Source organism: Nicotiana attenuata, chromosome 12 (genome assembly GCF_001879085.1).
Source record: "Nicotiana attenuata strain UT chromosome 12, NIATTr2, whole genome shotgun sequence".
In the NCBI taxonomy this organism is placed as follows: domain Eukaryota; kingdom Viridiplantae; phylum Streptophyta; class Magnoliopsida; order Solanales; family Solanaceae; genus Nicotiana; species Nicotiana attenuata.
The window spans coordinates 34,199,522-34,213,906 of NC_032000.1; the positions used below are offsets into that span (position 1 = coordinate 34,199,522).

General features: G+C 37.3%; 1 protein-coding gene across 1 annotated transcript; it reads right to left on the bottom strand.

The window, feature by feature from the left end:
- Positions 2,865-6,926, bottom strand: LOC109235548 (probable xyloglucan glycosyltransferase 12). Its single transcript, XM_019401709.1, has 5 exons — positions 5,364-6,926; positions 4,834-5,142; positions 4,364-4,654; positions 4,148-4,261; positions 2,865-4,050 (listed from the first exon to the last, which is right to left on the bottom strand). Exons 1-5 carry the CDS (start codon positions 6,084-6,086, stop codon positions 3,421-3,423), a joined length of 2,067 nt encoding a protein of 688 aa, XP_019257254.1. The 5' UTR covers positions 6,087-6,926; the 3' UTR covers positions 2,865-3,420.

The window sequence follows — 14,385 nt, forward strand, 5'->3', positions numbered from 1 at the left end:
TAGCAAAATGTTGCTTCTGACACCAATGAATGTATCATTCAAGCCCATCAGGAACTGCAGTAGCCTTTCATCTTGGTGCGCTTTCTGTGTTTTAGCTTTAGCTCCACAGTTGCAATCACACACACAGGCAGAAAAGGTGTTGAGAGCATCAAGTTCATCCCATAGGCTTTTCATTTTAGTGAAATAGGTAGATACACTAGTGTTACCTTGCACAACAACATTGAGTTCCTTTTGAAATTGAAACAACTTTGCTCCGTTTGTCCGACAAAATCTATCCTCCAGGGCACTCCACAAATCCTTTGCACTTTGGGAGTAGAGGACAGATTCAGCTATATCTTTTGACAGGGAGTTCAACAACCAGGAGAGTACCATGTCATTGGTGCGAGCCCAAGCTTTTTGAAGTCCAGAATCTGCATCAGGGACAACTAGGGATCCATCAATGAACCCTAGTTTGTTTTTGGCTGATAGAGCAATGACAACTGCTCTCCTCCATCCTCCATAGCTCTTGCCATCAAAGACTGAAGATACCAGGTTCATGCCTGGATAATCTGAAAGGTGAAGGTAGTAGGGGTGAGATGAGTCTACAATCCCTGCTGCAGTAGGAGTTGCTGTAGCAGGAACAGCAGTAGTAGAAGCAGTAGAAATAGGGGTTTCAGGAGTACCCATGATTGATTTTGTTTAAGAAAGGAGAATGATGAAAGAAAATGTATTGAAATATGAGCAGATCAGACCTGCTCTGATACCATGTAGGAAATAATGAAGAGCAACGTATGCAAATTTTCTTTCTCTGTGTATTTTCTACTGTACAAAGCTAAGGTATAAATACAAGAAGAAAAGGAATCTAGGCTAAACCAGAAATGCCAAGTGGCATGCACCTAATGGCTAAGTTATAACTGAAAAATTCCTACATTATAACTAATCTGTCAGATAAATACAAGTAATATAAAAATATATTTACAGGGTGTATATATCTTGTTCTCTGATCTTCTAGAACACATGGCCTTGGGCTGCAGTGATTATTTTAACCCAAATAGATAAGGCAGCCCATCATAAAATAAGGCCCAAATCTTCTCCACAGATCAAAGAGCAAAACCGGTCCAAATATGTATGTACAAAGGCTGCTGAGAAATATCGGACATAAGACCAAAACCTAAAAGACTTTGTCTCTCAATTTTCTTTGTCGGAAACTTCGAGAAATCGATTAACACCAACAATATTCCATGAATGTATTCATTTATTTTTTAATTAATATAATTTATGTATTTGGATGTATTATATAATTTCTCTGAAGATTGCTATATTTTTGGGGTGTTTTCGGTTGAGAATCTTTTTTATAACTGGAAATACAAAATTTGTGTGTTATAATTGAGTTTGTTGAGTTATATTAGGAGTCTATTATGTTAATTAATTCACTTTCCATTTAAAAACAGTTGTAATCCCCTTTTTCACGCCGTGAATACAGACGAATACAATAATCTGTCCAGCTGTAATCCCATGTTTCACAGCCCGAATACAGTCGAATACAAAAATCTATCTAGCTGTAATCCCGTGTTTCACGCCTAGAAATGCTATTGTATTCATGAATACAGTAGCTTAAATACATCGAATACACTCTAAAAACCTGAAAGTATAGCTATAGGAAGTAATATAGTAAATGGTAGCTATAACTAGCTAATAACCACTAAAACATAGTGGTTTTCGAAAGTTTTTCTAAAAACAATATTATTAATAGTCTTAATAGTAAGAATAAAGAGTATTTGTCTAACGGCTCAAATATGTCCGCTCCCTCTGACAACTGTCCAGTTTGGCTGTGACATTTGTCATAGTGAAGCCATGTAGACAAACAAAAGATCAAAGTTTACCTCTAAACTATCAAATTAATTTATGTATATATCCTTTGCAATAATTTAAAGTAACCCTCGAATGATTGACAAAGTCTAAATATGCTCCCACGTTTTTACCGTATCAATCAAATTAGACCAATTTTTTCATGGTGAAAAACCTTTAGTGAGAGGGGCACAAATCACAAAAGTTAATGAGTAATATTTGAACATTTTTACCTTTTATTGGTTGGTATGCTAACAAAGTCCAATATTGGTAGATGAAAAGATTGAGAATATACATATAAGGTGTAAATATTTCTTAAAGATGTGAGACCTTTTTGGGAAAAACTATGCAGGCTTGGCCCAAAGCGAACAATATAATATCATGTTACATGTATCTACGAGCTGGTTGAGCCCAACAACTGGTATAAGAGCCCAGGATCGGGATGAGTATGACAATGGCAGACTGATGGCATGAGGCTCGGTTTACTTTCCCTAACGAGCTCAGAAACGCACACAAACAAGAAGAAGCTAGTAGTGGACTTTGTTTGCATAAATACGTGGATCGTGGTGATGGGCTACGTGAAACTAGTTTGATGGGGGAAGATTGTTGGGTGTACGAATAAAATCTTACATTGGTAGATGAAAAGATTGGGAATCGACATATAAGATATAGGAATATCTTAATAGTTTGAGGTTTTTTGGAAAAAACCGATAATATCATAACTTGAGAGTATCTGCGGGCTGATTGAACCCCAATAGTATTTACATAGAATAGAAACCCAGATAGGAGGGTATCTTGCAAAAGCCAGAATTTGCTATTAATAAGAAAATTTATGAAAGTCCCAAAAACTGCATCATTAGGCAATTCTTAATAAATGACAAAATTTTGAGAATGCAGATAGAACTGATAGTTTTGCCTAAAAAATGAAAATAATAGATATAGCTCACATTTAAGATTACAGAAACTAGCGAGAACAATCCTGGATAACACAGATTCTTGAATAACAAGACTGCAATAAGCAGCCCAAGACACAAAACTCTGTGGAAATGTATAATCCTTTATTTACAAGACGCAAGTTTTTGCTGCAAGTGCTAGGAGATATAAATTCTCTTCATAACTATAGAATTCTCAAAGAGAAAGGAAAAAAGAATGATTTATGTGTTGTGTAGAAATAATTAAAAGGTGCATGCTGCTATGGTCTTTAAGTTTCACTAAATTCTGTGCTTAACTTTACACAACAAATTCTTCTTACAAAAGAATATGCCAAAAATAACAAATGAATCCATAATGTAAAGAAATTAACAGGACAGAAAGAGGGGAGGGCCTTAACCGTAATGGTGAACATTATCACCATTCTTGATGGATTTCTCCATTCAAATTAAGTTGCGCGCAACTTGCTCTTCTTCTTTGAGTTGGTGTTTGGGGTTCAAAGTTCGGAGGAGAGGCAATATCGCCATCATCTCTCCAGACCTTAGCTTCCCCGGCTAATTTTCCCATTACCATACCGCGCCAAGGCCAGGCTCAGCGAACTGTCTTCCGATTTGGCAGTTCAGCTGAAATAAATATATCCCTATGAAGCCTATCCGAATTCGACTAGTCAACCTGTTCACCGATCAAGTCTAGCCCGACAAGCAGGAATGATATCCCTTGAAACAGCAAGAAGTAAAAGTGGATTCCTTGAGCTGATAGGAGGCTCCTCACTGAAGCTGTCAACAGCAAGAAAGCTAAGGCCAATTCTTTTGTATATATTCTGTTATGCTTCTTCTTCTTCCGCGAGGACTTTCTCTCTTTCTTCTTAATTTCCTCCTTCAAGTCTCCCAAATTAGGCTCCGAAATACCTCTTTGATGTTTTGGTTTTTCCTCAACCAACAAGGAAAGGTCACCCTCAGAAGAACGTCCTGATTTCTTGGTTACAACCCATTCGTACGCGCTTCCAAGTTGGAAAAGCCCTGAGATCATGGCATTGAACTTGGTCACGGACATAGTGTTTTCGAAGAGAAGGTATGGCACAACGAAAGGGAAAGATTTAGGGGCTGGAAGAATGTTGAGAAATGACATGGTGGCGGGGATGTAACAGACAACCCACGTCGGGAGAGTAGCCTCAGGAACGAACATGGTCATGGGGAGGATTATACAAAATAAGGTGAAAGAATAAAATGGCAGTATCAGCTTCCTTAGAAGGAAGAAAAGAAATATCAAGTTTCCCTTCTTCCAAATGCTTATCTGCACAAACAAAATTAAAAACATAATATAGTCAGACAATGTGCTAATTATCGTACTAGATGGATATTCTTCAAGTGCAATGAAACCAAGTATATACATTTGATTCAATGATGGCAGGCAAACAAAGACGGAATAACTGCATTGGCCCTGAATGCCATCTATGTTGTTGCTTCCGATATGCTTCGTATGATTCTGGTAATTCACACTGGCACTGAAAATCCAAGAAAGTCTTTCAGATTCAAACGAAACAGATACTTGCTAGAAATAATAAGTGACCAAATATTGGTGACCAAAGTGTCTTGCAATGAAATACCTCTACATCATTGAGAAAGATGAATTTCCACCCATGAAGATGTGCCCGAACAGCAATGTCCATATCCTCAACTGTTGTCCTCTCCATCCAACCACCAGAACCTTCTAACGCCTTAATCCTCCATACTCCAGCAGTACCGTTAAATCCAAAGAAATTTAAAAAAAAGCCATTCACCTGCTGTTCCACTTCAAAATGAAAGGCCAAATTAATAAGCTGCAGTCTTGTTAGAAGATTTTCCTCCTTGTTCACAAACGACCACCTTGCTTGAACCAACCCTAGGTCCTCATTATCCTATAATTCAAAGTCAAAGGAGAAAATTATTAAAACAAACTACAGGTAGATCATATTCTACGCACATAAATAATGCATCAACTGTACACACAATGTAATTCTATACGGAAGACCATATACAGGAAATGAAGATCATCACATGGAGAGAATCAAGCTTGGAGCTGGAGGGTATTGAATACCTTAAAATAAGGAACGGTTCTCTTAAGAAAATCAGGTGATGGCTGAAAATCTGCATCGAAAATGGTAACAAATTCGTAGTCTTTGACATAGCTGCAATTCATGGCTGACTTAAGATTGCCAGCTTTGTAACCTTCTCTAATCACCCTATGACGGTATACAATGTTTGCACCATCCTTCTGCCATTTATGCACCTCCTCTTTGATCAACGTCTGAGTCATGGAATCGTCAGAATCATCAAGAATTTGAATCAATAGTTTGGATTTAGGCCACTCCAAACTGCACACAGCTGCAATGGATTGCTGATAAACCTGATACCAATTGCCACCAACACTCAATTTCCAGACCAACAATAAACTTAGAATAAGATTCGACACAACGACAACAACAACAACTATTCTTCAATCCAAACTAATTGATTTTAGCTATATGAATACTTAATATCGATTTCGCTCCATTTGGATCCGTTCCATTCAAATACTCATCAATTCCACAACATAAAGAAAATTAATTTGAAGAAAGAACAAATTACCTCTTTTTCATTACACATGGGGATTTGAACAAGAACCATGGGATAGTAACCATCACCATCACCAGCCTCAAGATCCACTGCACCCTCTTTCAAAACTGGCCTAATATTCTTTATCTTGATCCAGAAACAACCCAAACACAGGATTAACCTATCCAAACTCTGGATAAGAAACAGGACAATGCACACATTGGCCAATAATTGAAGAGCGGGAGCAAGATACTCCACCCTAATTAAAACCCACATGGAATAAAGCGAATCAAACACATCCTTTACAGCTAATGGATTAGCCAATGTGTACAAATGCTGAATTTGAAACTCTGAAGCACTAAAGTGCCAACCTTTATAATATGCAGCTATCTCAAAACCTAACAAGATTAAAGATAACCAAAGGAAGACCTTTATACAAATATAAAACCGGCTATTAACGGTGGAAGAATCTGTTCTTCCGGTAGCAACACGGCGGTGAATAACAGAGCCAAGACTGAACAATGCAGAGGCAACTGAAGTTAAGCAACCTGCTGCTTTATGTGCCTTAAGAAGAAGAACCCATGTGAGCTGTTTTGCATTCTTGTTTTTCACCTTTTCACCTTTCGTTAACAGAAAATCATCATCTGATGGACTTTGTAACTCAACCATGGACCAGTTACTTGGGTTCTCCATTTTCACCACCACAGGGGTACCCCTTTGAATTTCTTTACCCCACCAACTAAAGGATTGTGCCATTTTTTATGCCTTTTTGGTGAAGACGCTTTTGGCAAATTTGGCCTAATTGTGTTAAAGATTAAAACTTTGGGTTGATTGTAGCTCAAATGTGTTTAAAGAATAAAACTTTGTGTTGATTTTAGCTCAAAATGTGTTGTAGAATGAAACTTTGGGTTGATTGTAGCTCAAAATATGTTAAAGATTGGAACTTTGGGTTGATTTTAGAACAAATGAATACAATGTGAAAAGGTACAAATTCTTGCCCAACAAATGCTTGAAGAGACAGTGCATAGGTAAAAGAATGATATTTAAGTGGACATAGATATGGATATATATATAGAGAGAGAGGGGAGGACCAAAAGGGAGAAAACTCAAAAAGAATGAAGAGGCTATGATTTGGCAAGAAAGTACGAAAGAGAGACAGTACTTTTCCTTGAATTACTCACAAATTGTAACAAGGGAGAAAAAGTGTGAGGGAAAAAATAATAGAATGTTGTTGTTATGGTAACAGCTTATTAACACGTCTTTGATTCTGATTCCAGTCTTGAAAGAATGGAAAATCAAAATCAAAAACAAGAAATTCAATAGTTTCTTCCTCTTGTGATGGCGTATGAATTGGATTAAGGTAAGAAATCCAGTTTTTTTCTTTCTTTCTTCAGAGAGGTTTTCTAGCTATATATCAATCAAAATATGTGTATCTATGTACATACATTTATAGAAAGTGATAACAATAGTAATTTTGAAACAGATAATAATTACGCATGCATGCGCTTTTGTTCTTATCAGACAAGAAAAGAAGGGTGGAAGGAGGATGAGATAAAAATGATCCTATCTAATTCTCAACCTTTTTCATTGGCAAAGACACTAGACGGAAAAGAGGATTAAAAAGGATATAAAATATGTGTTTGAGGTTTTCCTTTATTTAGGTTTTTATTAACAAACTCATTATCTTTAAGAAGAATTTTTCCTTTTTTTTTTCTCTTGCTTTTTGTTAAATCATGGTAGTCATTGAATGGCTAATGACAAATTGCTTGCAGTGATGTAAATAATAACGAATTGAAAATGTGCAACTTTTTACAAACTTATAGTAGGTTTTTATGGGGAAAATTCTTACTCAAATATGGTGTCAATATTATCGTAGTTAAGAGACAAATCGAAACAATAATACATTATTATTTAACTACAAAAAATTAATAATAAATTAGTGCAAACTAAAACAAGGGGTAAATAAGTGTTTTCCGTCATTATAGATTGAATATGGCGAAGAGAAAACCATCATTCGAATTATAATTTCCATAAATTAAAAGCACTAATCTCATTGCCATAGAGAGGGAATGGTCATTTCAGAAGTAGTCAATTTTCTATTTCGTCTTAACCGGTTTGTGTTTTTGTTGGGTGTTTTTGACTACTTTGCTTCTTTCACGCTTGGCCAAACAATCACGCATAAAACCAGAACTCGCCACGTCATCATATGAATCTATAAAATTTAGTTGTGGAAAATTTGTGTAATAAATATTAAAACAAAGTCTTTTCTATAAGTGTGGAAAATGTAAAATCGTAATACACATAATTAGAAACTTAGGGTAGTTTGGTCCATGGGATAAGGAATCTCAGAGTCCATTACTTATATGATCACTCAGCTATCTAACATTATCTACCAAAGCCATCTTTATTTCGTTTGTGACACCAAAGTCACTTAAATATGTTTATAGCACTCAAAAGCTCACTCAACTAGATTTCTCAATTTTTTTATCATCATATAATAATTTTTTTCTCTTTTTAATTTATATTACGGACTTACCTTAGAATAAATAAATTTTATTTATAAATTAAAAAAATTAAAATAGTATTTAAGCATATATAATGTCGGAATAATAAAATATTGAGCACAGTAGAAAGTTAATTAGAATAATTTGTTCGTAATACTAATTTTGATATTAACCAAAAAAACTCAAGAATTTATTTACACAATTGAGAATGAAAGAAAATAAATATATATTCCATGCATATACTATAGTAAATAACCATTTAAAATAAAGATATTTTTGTAATATACATTACATATCCTTGAATATTATGCTTAATTATATTATTATTTCGACATTATATATGCTAGAAAAATATTTTTTTTAAATAATATATGTTTGTTCTATAGGCAAGTCCATAATGTTGATTAAAAAGAGAAAGAAATCATAATATTAAAAAGCAAAGAAAAAAAGATAAAAGTTGATAATTTAGAGGTAAAATAGGTATTTGGCGATCAAAAGTTTGATAAATCTAGTTGAGTGAACTTTTGAGCGCTATAGGCAAAGTTAAGTGACTTTGCTGTTACAAATGAAAGAAACATGACTTTGACAGATCATTTCGGATAATTAAGTGACCATCTGAGTAATGGACCCGAAATCTCTGTACGTAAAACGCTGCATTACTTGTACAATGTTTAGTTTCTAGTATATATTCATACATTACTAATATAATCTTCCATAACTAAATTATGCATAATTTAATACCGAAAACAAGGAAGACAAACTGATCAAATAAAGCGTAAAACTATAGGCGAGTCATGTTAGCTAGTTTAAAGGAGAAAAGTAAGCAGGGGAACTCTAGAAAAGGTTCATTTAGATTGCATTGTGCAACAAACATCGGATTCACGTTGGCTAAGTAAACTATATATGTTTTATATTAGCAGCGTATTTATTCAAGATTCTTGCTGGTTTCCTATATGAGTAGGAGTATGAACACATATTGATAAGTTTGAGTATTAACGATAGTAGCCTTAAGCAGTGGCGGACCCGGAATTTCACATAAGGAGTTCAATAAATAATGACGGTAGCTAATAATATAAGTGTTGTCGATTATGACAAGCATATAGTGGCGGATCCAGAATTTTTAAATCATGGGTGCTTAACTATTTTTCATCTTAAAATTGCTACTAAAACTGGGTGCTCAGTTAATATATTTGTATAAAATTTTTATTTTTAACAATAAATAATAGTGTTTGGTTCCGTAAGTAATGGGTGCTCAAGCACCCATAACATATAATGTAGATCCGCCTATGCAAGCATAACCTGATATCTTTTTTTTCTTTTTGTTCTTAACACAATCTCGTCATTTTAAATTTGGGACTCTAAAATTTTAACAAAGTTGAAAATATTTTTAAAAAGGTACAATAGATTTATCTACTTTCTATTTAATTTAACAAAATTTTATTAACCCTAAGATATTTAAATATTTAGTTATTACTAAGAAGCTATTAGTACTTGCAGAAAAAAGAGAGTCGAAAAGATTTCTAAATGCTAAACCAATAATTAGTGAAAAAGAGCTATACACTAAAGCAGAAAATTTAGTATAAGATAATTAAGCATTAATAATAAAATTAAACTAATAGATTATAATGATTTCAATAAATATACTTGCATGTTTTATCAAAATTTAAGAAAGAAGGAACTAAAATTTAATTTGTAGATAGGTTTATTTGATTTATTTTCTAAAGTTGATTAAACTATGAAATAATTTTTTATTGTATTCAAGCAAAGAAAATAAAGTGAAACGGAAAAATTACTAGGAATAGGACATGAGAGTAATATAAATTTAGAAGGGGAAGCTTGGTTGATTTGAAATACAATTTGTCTTCGCCTACTGTACGGTATGGTTAATTTACACACACGCCGTTCCAAATGCAGATAAAATAAAAAATGGAAATATGCTCTGTACAGGATTCGAACCCCGTTATCCAATGTCAATTAAAACCCCCTAGACCAACTCGACAGAAATTTTATTTGGTTTAAGTGGATTCTGTTTGGGTCAAAAATTATCTCTAGTATGATCAAACCATGTTAACATTAAGGAGGCATTCGCAGACTGCCATGTATTATTATCAGTACGACTTCAATAAAGACCCGTCCAAGGTCGAAGTGGTTCTAGAAGCAATGAAGGTTGCAGTCAAAGAGTCAGCAAAGATCAAGGTCGAGAAGTCGACATAGATCAAGGTCGAGGTCGAGCATCCTAGACAGTGTTATAATGGCTAGTTTTAGGATAGGACACAAAAGAGAATATTCTAGTGGATATTCTACCTGTACTATTAGGGTTTTATAGAAATATGTTCCCTATAAATAGAAAAAGACATAATAATAGGGGATAGGGGATATTCATTTTGTAAAAAACATATTGACTTTATAGAGAAAATCTAGCCCTATTACAAGCATATGAAAATAACCTTTTTACTGAGATTCTTGTCTAGCTTTTCCACTTGATCCAAGAACAACCTGAGTGTTCAAAGGCTCATCAATCATTCATCATTATGAGAAAGAATATTTCGCAGATCTCACCCCTTTTCGGGTGACACACAAATTTTTATTTACTTAAATGTCATTCATTGCTATTTATTATTATGTAATGTTATCTTTCATCTTTTTGGATCATTGAATACGGTTATTATTGATCACATTCATTACCATTTGAACAAACATACATCTTATCTGCCATAAAACCGACAACCTTATCTTTTAGATATTATTGTTATCTAAGATTGACTCTATTTTACTTAAATCTAATTGGTTGAACCCAGATCTACATTTTGGGCTAAACAGGTTGGCGTTGTCTGTGGGGACTTCTTAGCTAATATTTTTTTAGTTTCCTTTAGGTCTACAACTCACGTGAGTCCCTAACCTAACAAATCACAAGATCTTTCTCTTTTTTGCACGTACGGAAACTTACATGGCAGGTAACCAAAGAGATAGGACTAAAGTGACAGGTGACTTCCTTGGCAACCTCATGAACGCTATCAACGAGAGTTGTGAAACGCTAGGCGATGACATGACACCCACTATTTCCCCCAGGCGTGAGAGGTCGCCTCCCCTTGCAGCATAACAAAACTAAATGGAAAAGGGGCTTCAACGTCAATAGGAGAGGGTAAGCCACCAGCCATGAAATAGCTCCTCGAGGCGTGGCTGACCGATACGTTAGTAAGTGTGCTCAACAAACCTGCTCCATGCACGACCATAGAGATCGCAAGAGCCCATACAGTGCAACGAGCAGACGAGCGGGATGATCAACCAACACCAAGTATAACTCACAATATTACTAACAGTGCAGGTGACAACATCCTGGCTTCCATTCTAAAGAGGATGGAAGAAATGGAGAATGAAAACAAAATGCTTAGAGATCACATGAAAGAACACCAAGAACTAGTCGACAAGATACCGGTCGCCCCCAAGCTACTGCGAAAGACTAATGCTGGTATAGATTCATAGAACAGTCGTATAGCGAGGAAGCAACCCTACAAGCCATACCAAAGACCTTCAAAATGCTGCCATATCTCAGGATATATGACAGAACTACTGACCCTAAAGATCACGTGGATCCTTACGTCACTGCCGTGAAGGGCAACGACCTCACTAAGGAAAAAGTGTCCTCCGTTTTGCTGAAGAAATTCTGTGAAACTCTCATGGGAGGAGCATTAACATGGTTTTTATAGCTACCATTCCGTTTCATAGAAACCTTCGAGGAAATGGCCGATATGTTCGTTATGGTGCATGCAGGGGCCAAGAAGGCCAAAACAAGAGTAAACGACATCTTCGCCATCAAGCAATCCTTGGGAGAGGGATTGAGGGGCTTCCTCACCCGATTCAACAGGGTAAGGATGACCCTACCAAATGTGTCCGAAGGGATGATAGTCGCGGCCTTTCAGAACGGGTTGACTAGAGAGGGTTCAAGAGGGACCAGAAGATTGCTGAGCCGGTTGATAAAGTACCCTCCAACCACTTGGGATGAAATCCACAATGCTTACTATGCCGAAGTCCGAGCAGATGATGACGACCTCAACGGACCAACTCGACGACTCGTCTCGATACAAGCCGAGCCCAGGAAAGAACGAAGAAATAACATAAGGAGGAATGACCTGGTCTTACGACTAAATAGAGAATGACATCAGCCATATGTCAGGGCCAACCGCCCCGCATTCATTCCTTTATGATGAAGGCCCATCTAGGCCGAGGACTGGGGCTCACCGAAATGAGAGGTATGCCCCCTTATTGTCTGCTCACAATTTTTGTGTGTCACCTAGAGAATTAATCTATGCCTTGGAGAGACTCGGAATGAAGGTGAAGTGGCTGCCAAAGATAATGTCCGACCCGCGCACCAGAAAATCCCGCTCCCTCTACGAATTCCACCAAGAATGCGGGCACAAGACAAAAGACTGCATCGCCCTCAAGCAAGAGGTGGTGAACATGTTACAGCAAGGAAACCTCAAGAGTTGCTGAGCGACAAGCGGAGAAACAACTTCGCCAGAGGTCTTGAACGTCAAGGCCTGCCAAAGCCACCATCGCCACCTCGTACCACCAATATGATCATCGACGGCAACGGCGATGCCTCCATCAACGATGTCAAATTCACTGCCACTAACAAGCTCAAAAGGTCTATCATACATGAACAGTATGACAAACTCGAAGAAAGTATCATCTTCGACGAGTCACACCGATGGTTTGACTTTTCCTCACAACGATGCTCTCATCATTACTTTACGAATTTTAGATACTGATGTCAAACGTATCATGGAGGATGATGGGAGTGGAGCGTGCATTATCCATCATCGAGTCCTCACCCAGATGAGACTTGAGGACAAGATAGTGCCACACTGCATCACACTAACCGGTTTCAATAATGCAGTTGAACGGACATCGGGCAAAATTACACTCCCCGTCTTGGACGGTGGCATAACTCTGGAGACAATGTTCCACATCATGGATCAAGCCACCGCATACAATTCCATAGTAGGACAACCATGGATACATCCCATGATAGCCATCCCCTCTAGCTTATGCCAAGTAATCAAACTCCCAACGCCTTGGGGGATATTCATCATACAGGGAGAACAGCATACGTCCTAAGGATGTTATCACATTGCCTTAGACAACACGACAACCCAATAGAAGAAAGACAAGGAAAAGAGGCATAACAATTAATAAGGTTGAGGCCAACGCAAGAAAAGCCCAGGGACGTCATCATAGACCTCAAAACGGTTGAACCCAGACTCAATCGTAGAGGACCTTGACCCCATTCAATTAGGCCCCAGCGACTCCAACAAAAAGACCTATATCGGCTGCAAACTTCGAGAGCAAGGTAAATCTAGTCAATTTTTAATAATTAATGTGGATTTGTTGTCCTTCAGCCATGCAGATATGCTGGGCATCCCCAAGGAGATTGCCACACACAAATTAAACGTTGATCCATTCTGCCCCCAGTAAGGCAGGTCAAACAAAAATTTAACCGCGTCATTAACGATGTCGTCCACGAAGAATTGGAGAAGCCATTAGAATATGGATCCATCGAGGAGTCGAAATACCCCAAGTGGATCGCCAACGTAGTGATGGTCAAAAAGGAAAATGGGAAATGGAGGATGTGTGTAGACGTCACGGACATGAACAAAACATGCCCGAAGGATTCGTTCTCATTACCACATATTGACCAACTCATCAACGCGTTAGCCGGGCACGAGTTGTTAAGTTTTTTGGATGCATACTCGGGCTATAACCAGATACCTATGGAAGAAGAAGACTAGGAGAAAACCACGTTCATCACCGATCGAGGAACATATTGTTACAGGGTCATGACTTTTAGGCTGAAGAACACAGGAGCAACCTATCAAAGATTTGTCACTAAAATGTTCATAGATAAGCTCGGCAAGACCATGGAGGTATATATCGACGACATACTGGTCATGTCCGTAAAGCAGAGGACCATATCGACCATTTGAAGGAAGCTTCGACATACTGAGATGGTACGTAATGAAAATAAACCTAGAGAAATGCACATTTGGCGTAGCCTCGGGGAAGTTCTTGGGCTTCTTAGTGCCACAATGGCGGATCGAAGTCAACCCAGACAAAATTAAAGGTATTGAATGGATAGCGGAGCTCCTAATTACCAAGAAACAAGTCCAAAGGTTAATTGGTTGAATCGTCGCCCTATCGAGATTCATCTTGTGTCATCTAACATATGTCACAGATTATTCAGCATACTCAAAAAGGATAACAGCCTCGAGTGGACGCATGAGTGCATACAAGATCTGCGAGAACTAAAGACGTATCTGCTATCACCACCTCTACTCTCAAAGCCCGAACCAGGGGAACACCTCCTCGCCTATCTGGTCGTCTCCGAAGTGATAGTAACTGCAGTTCTGATTCGAGAAAGTAAAGGTACGCAATCTCCCATTTATTTAATTAGCAAAACACTCATCGATGCCGAGACGAGGCACCCACACCTCGAGAAACTGGCCCCGACACTTGTCATAGCTTCACGAAAGCTTAGACCCTATTTACAGTGC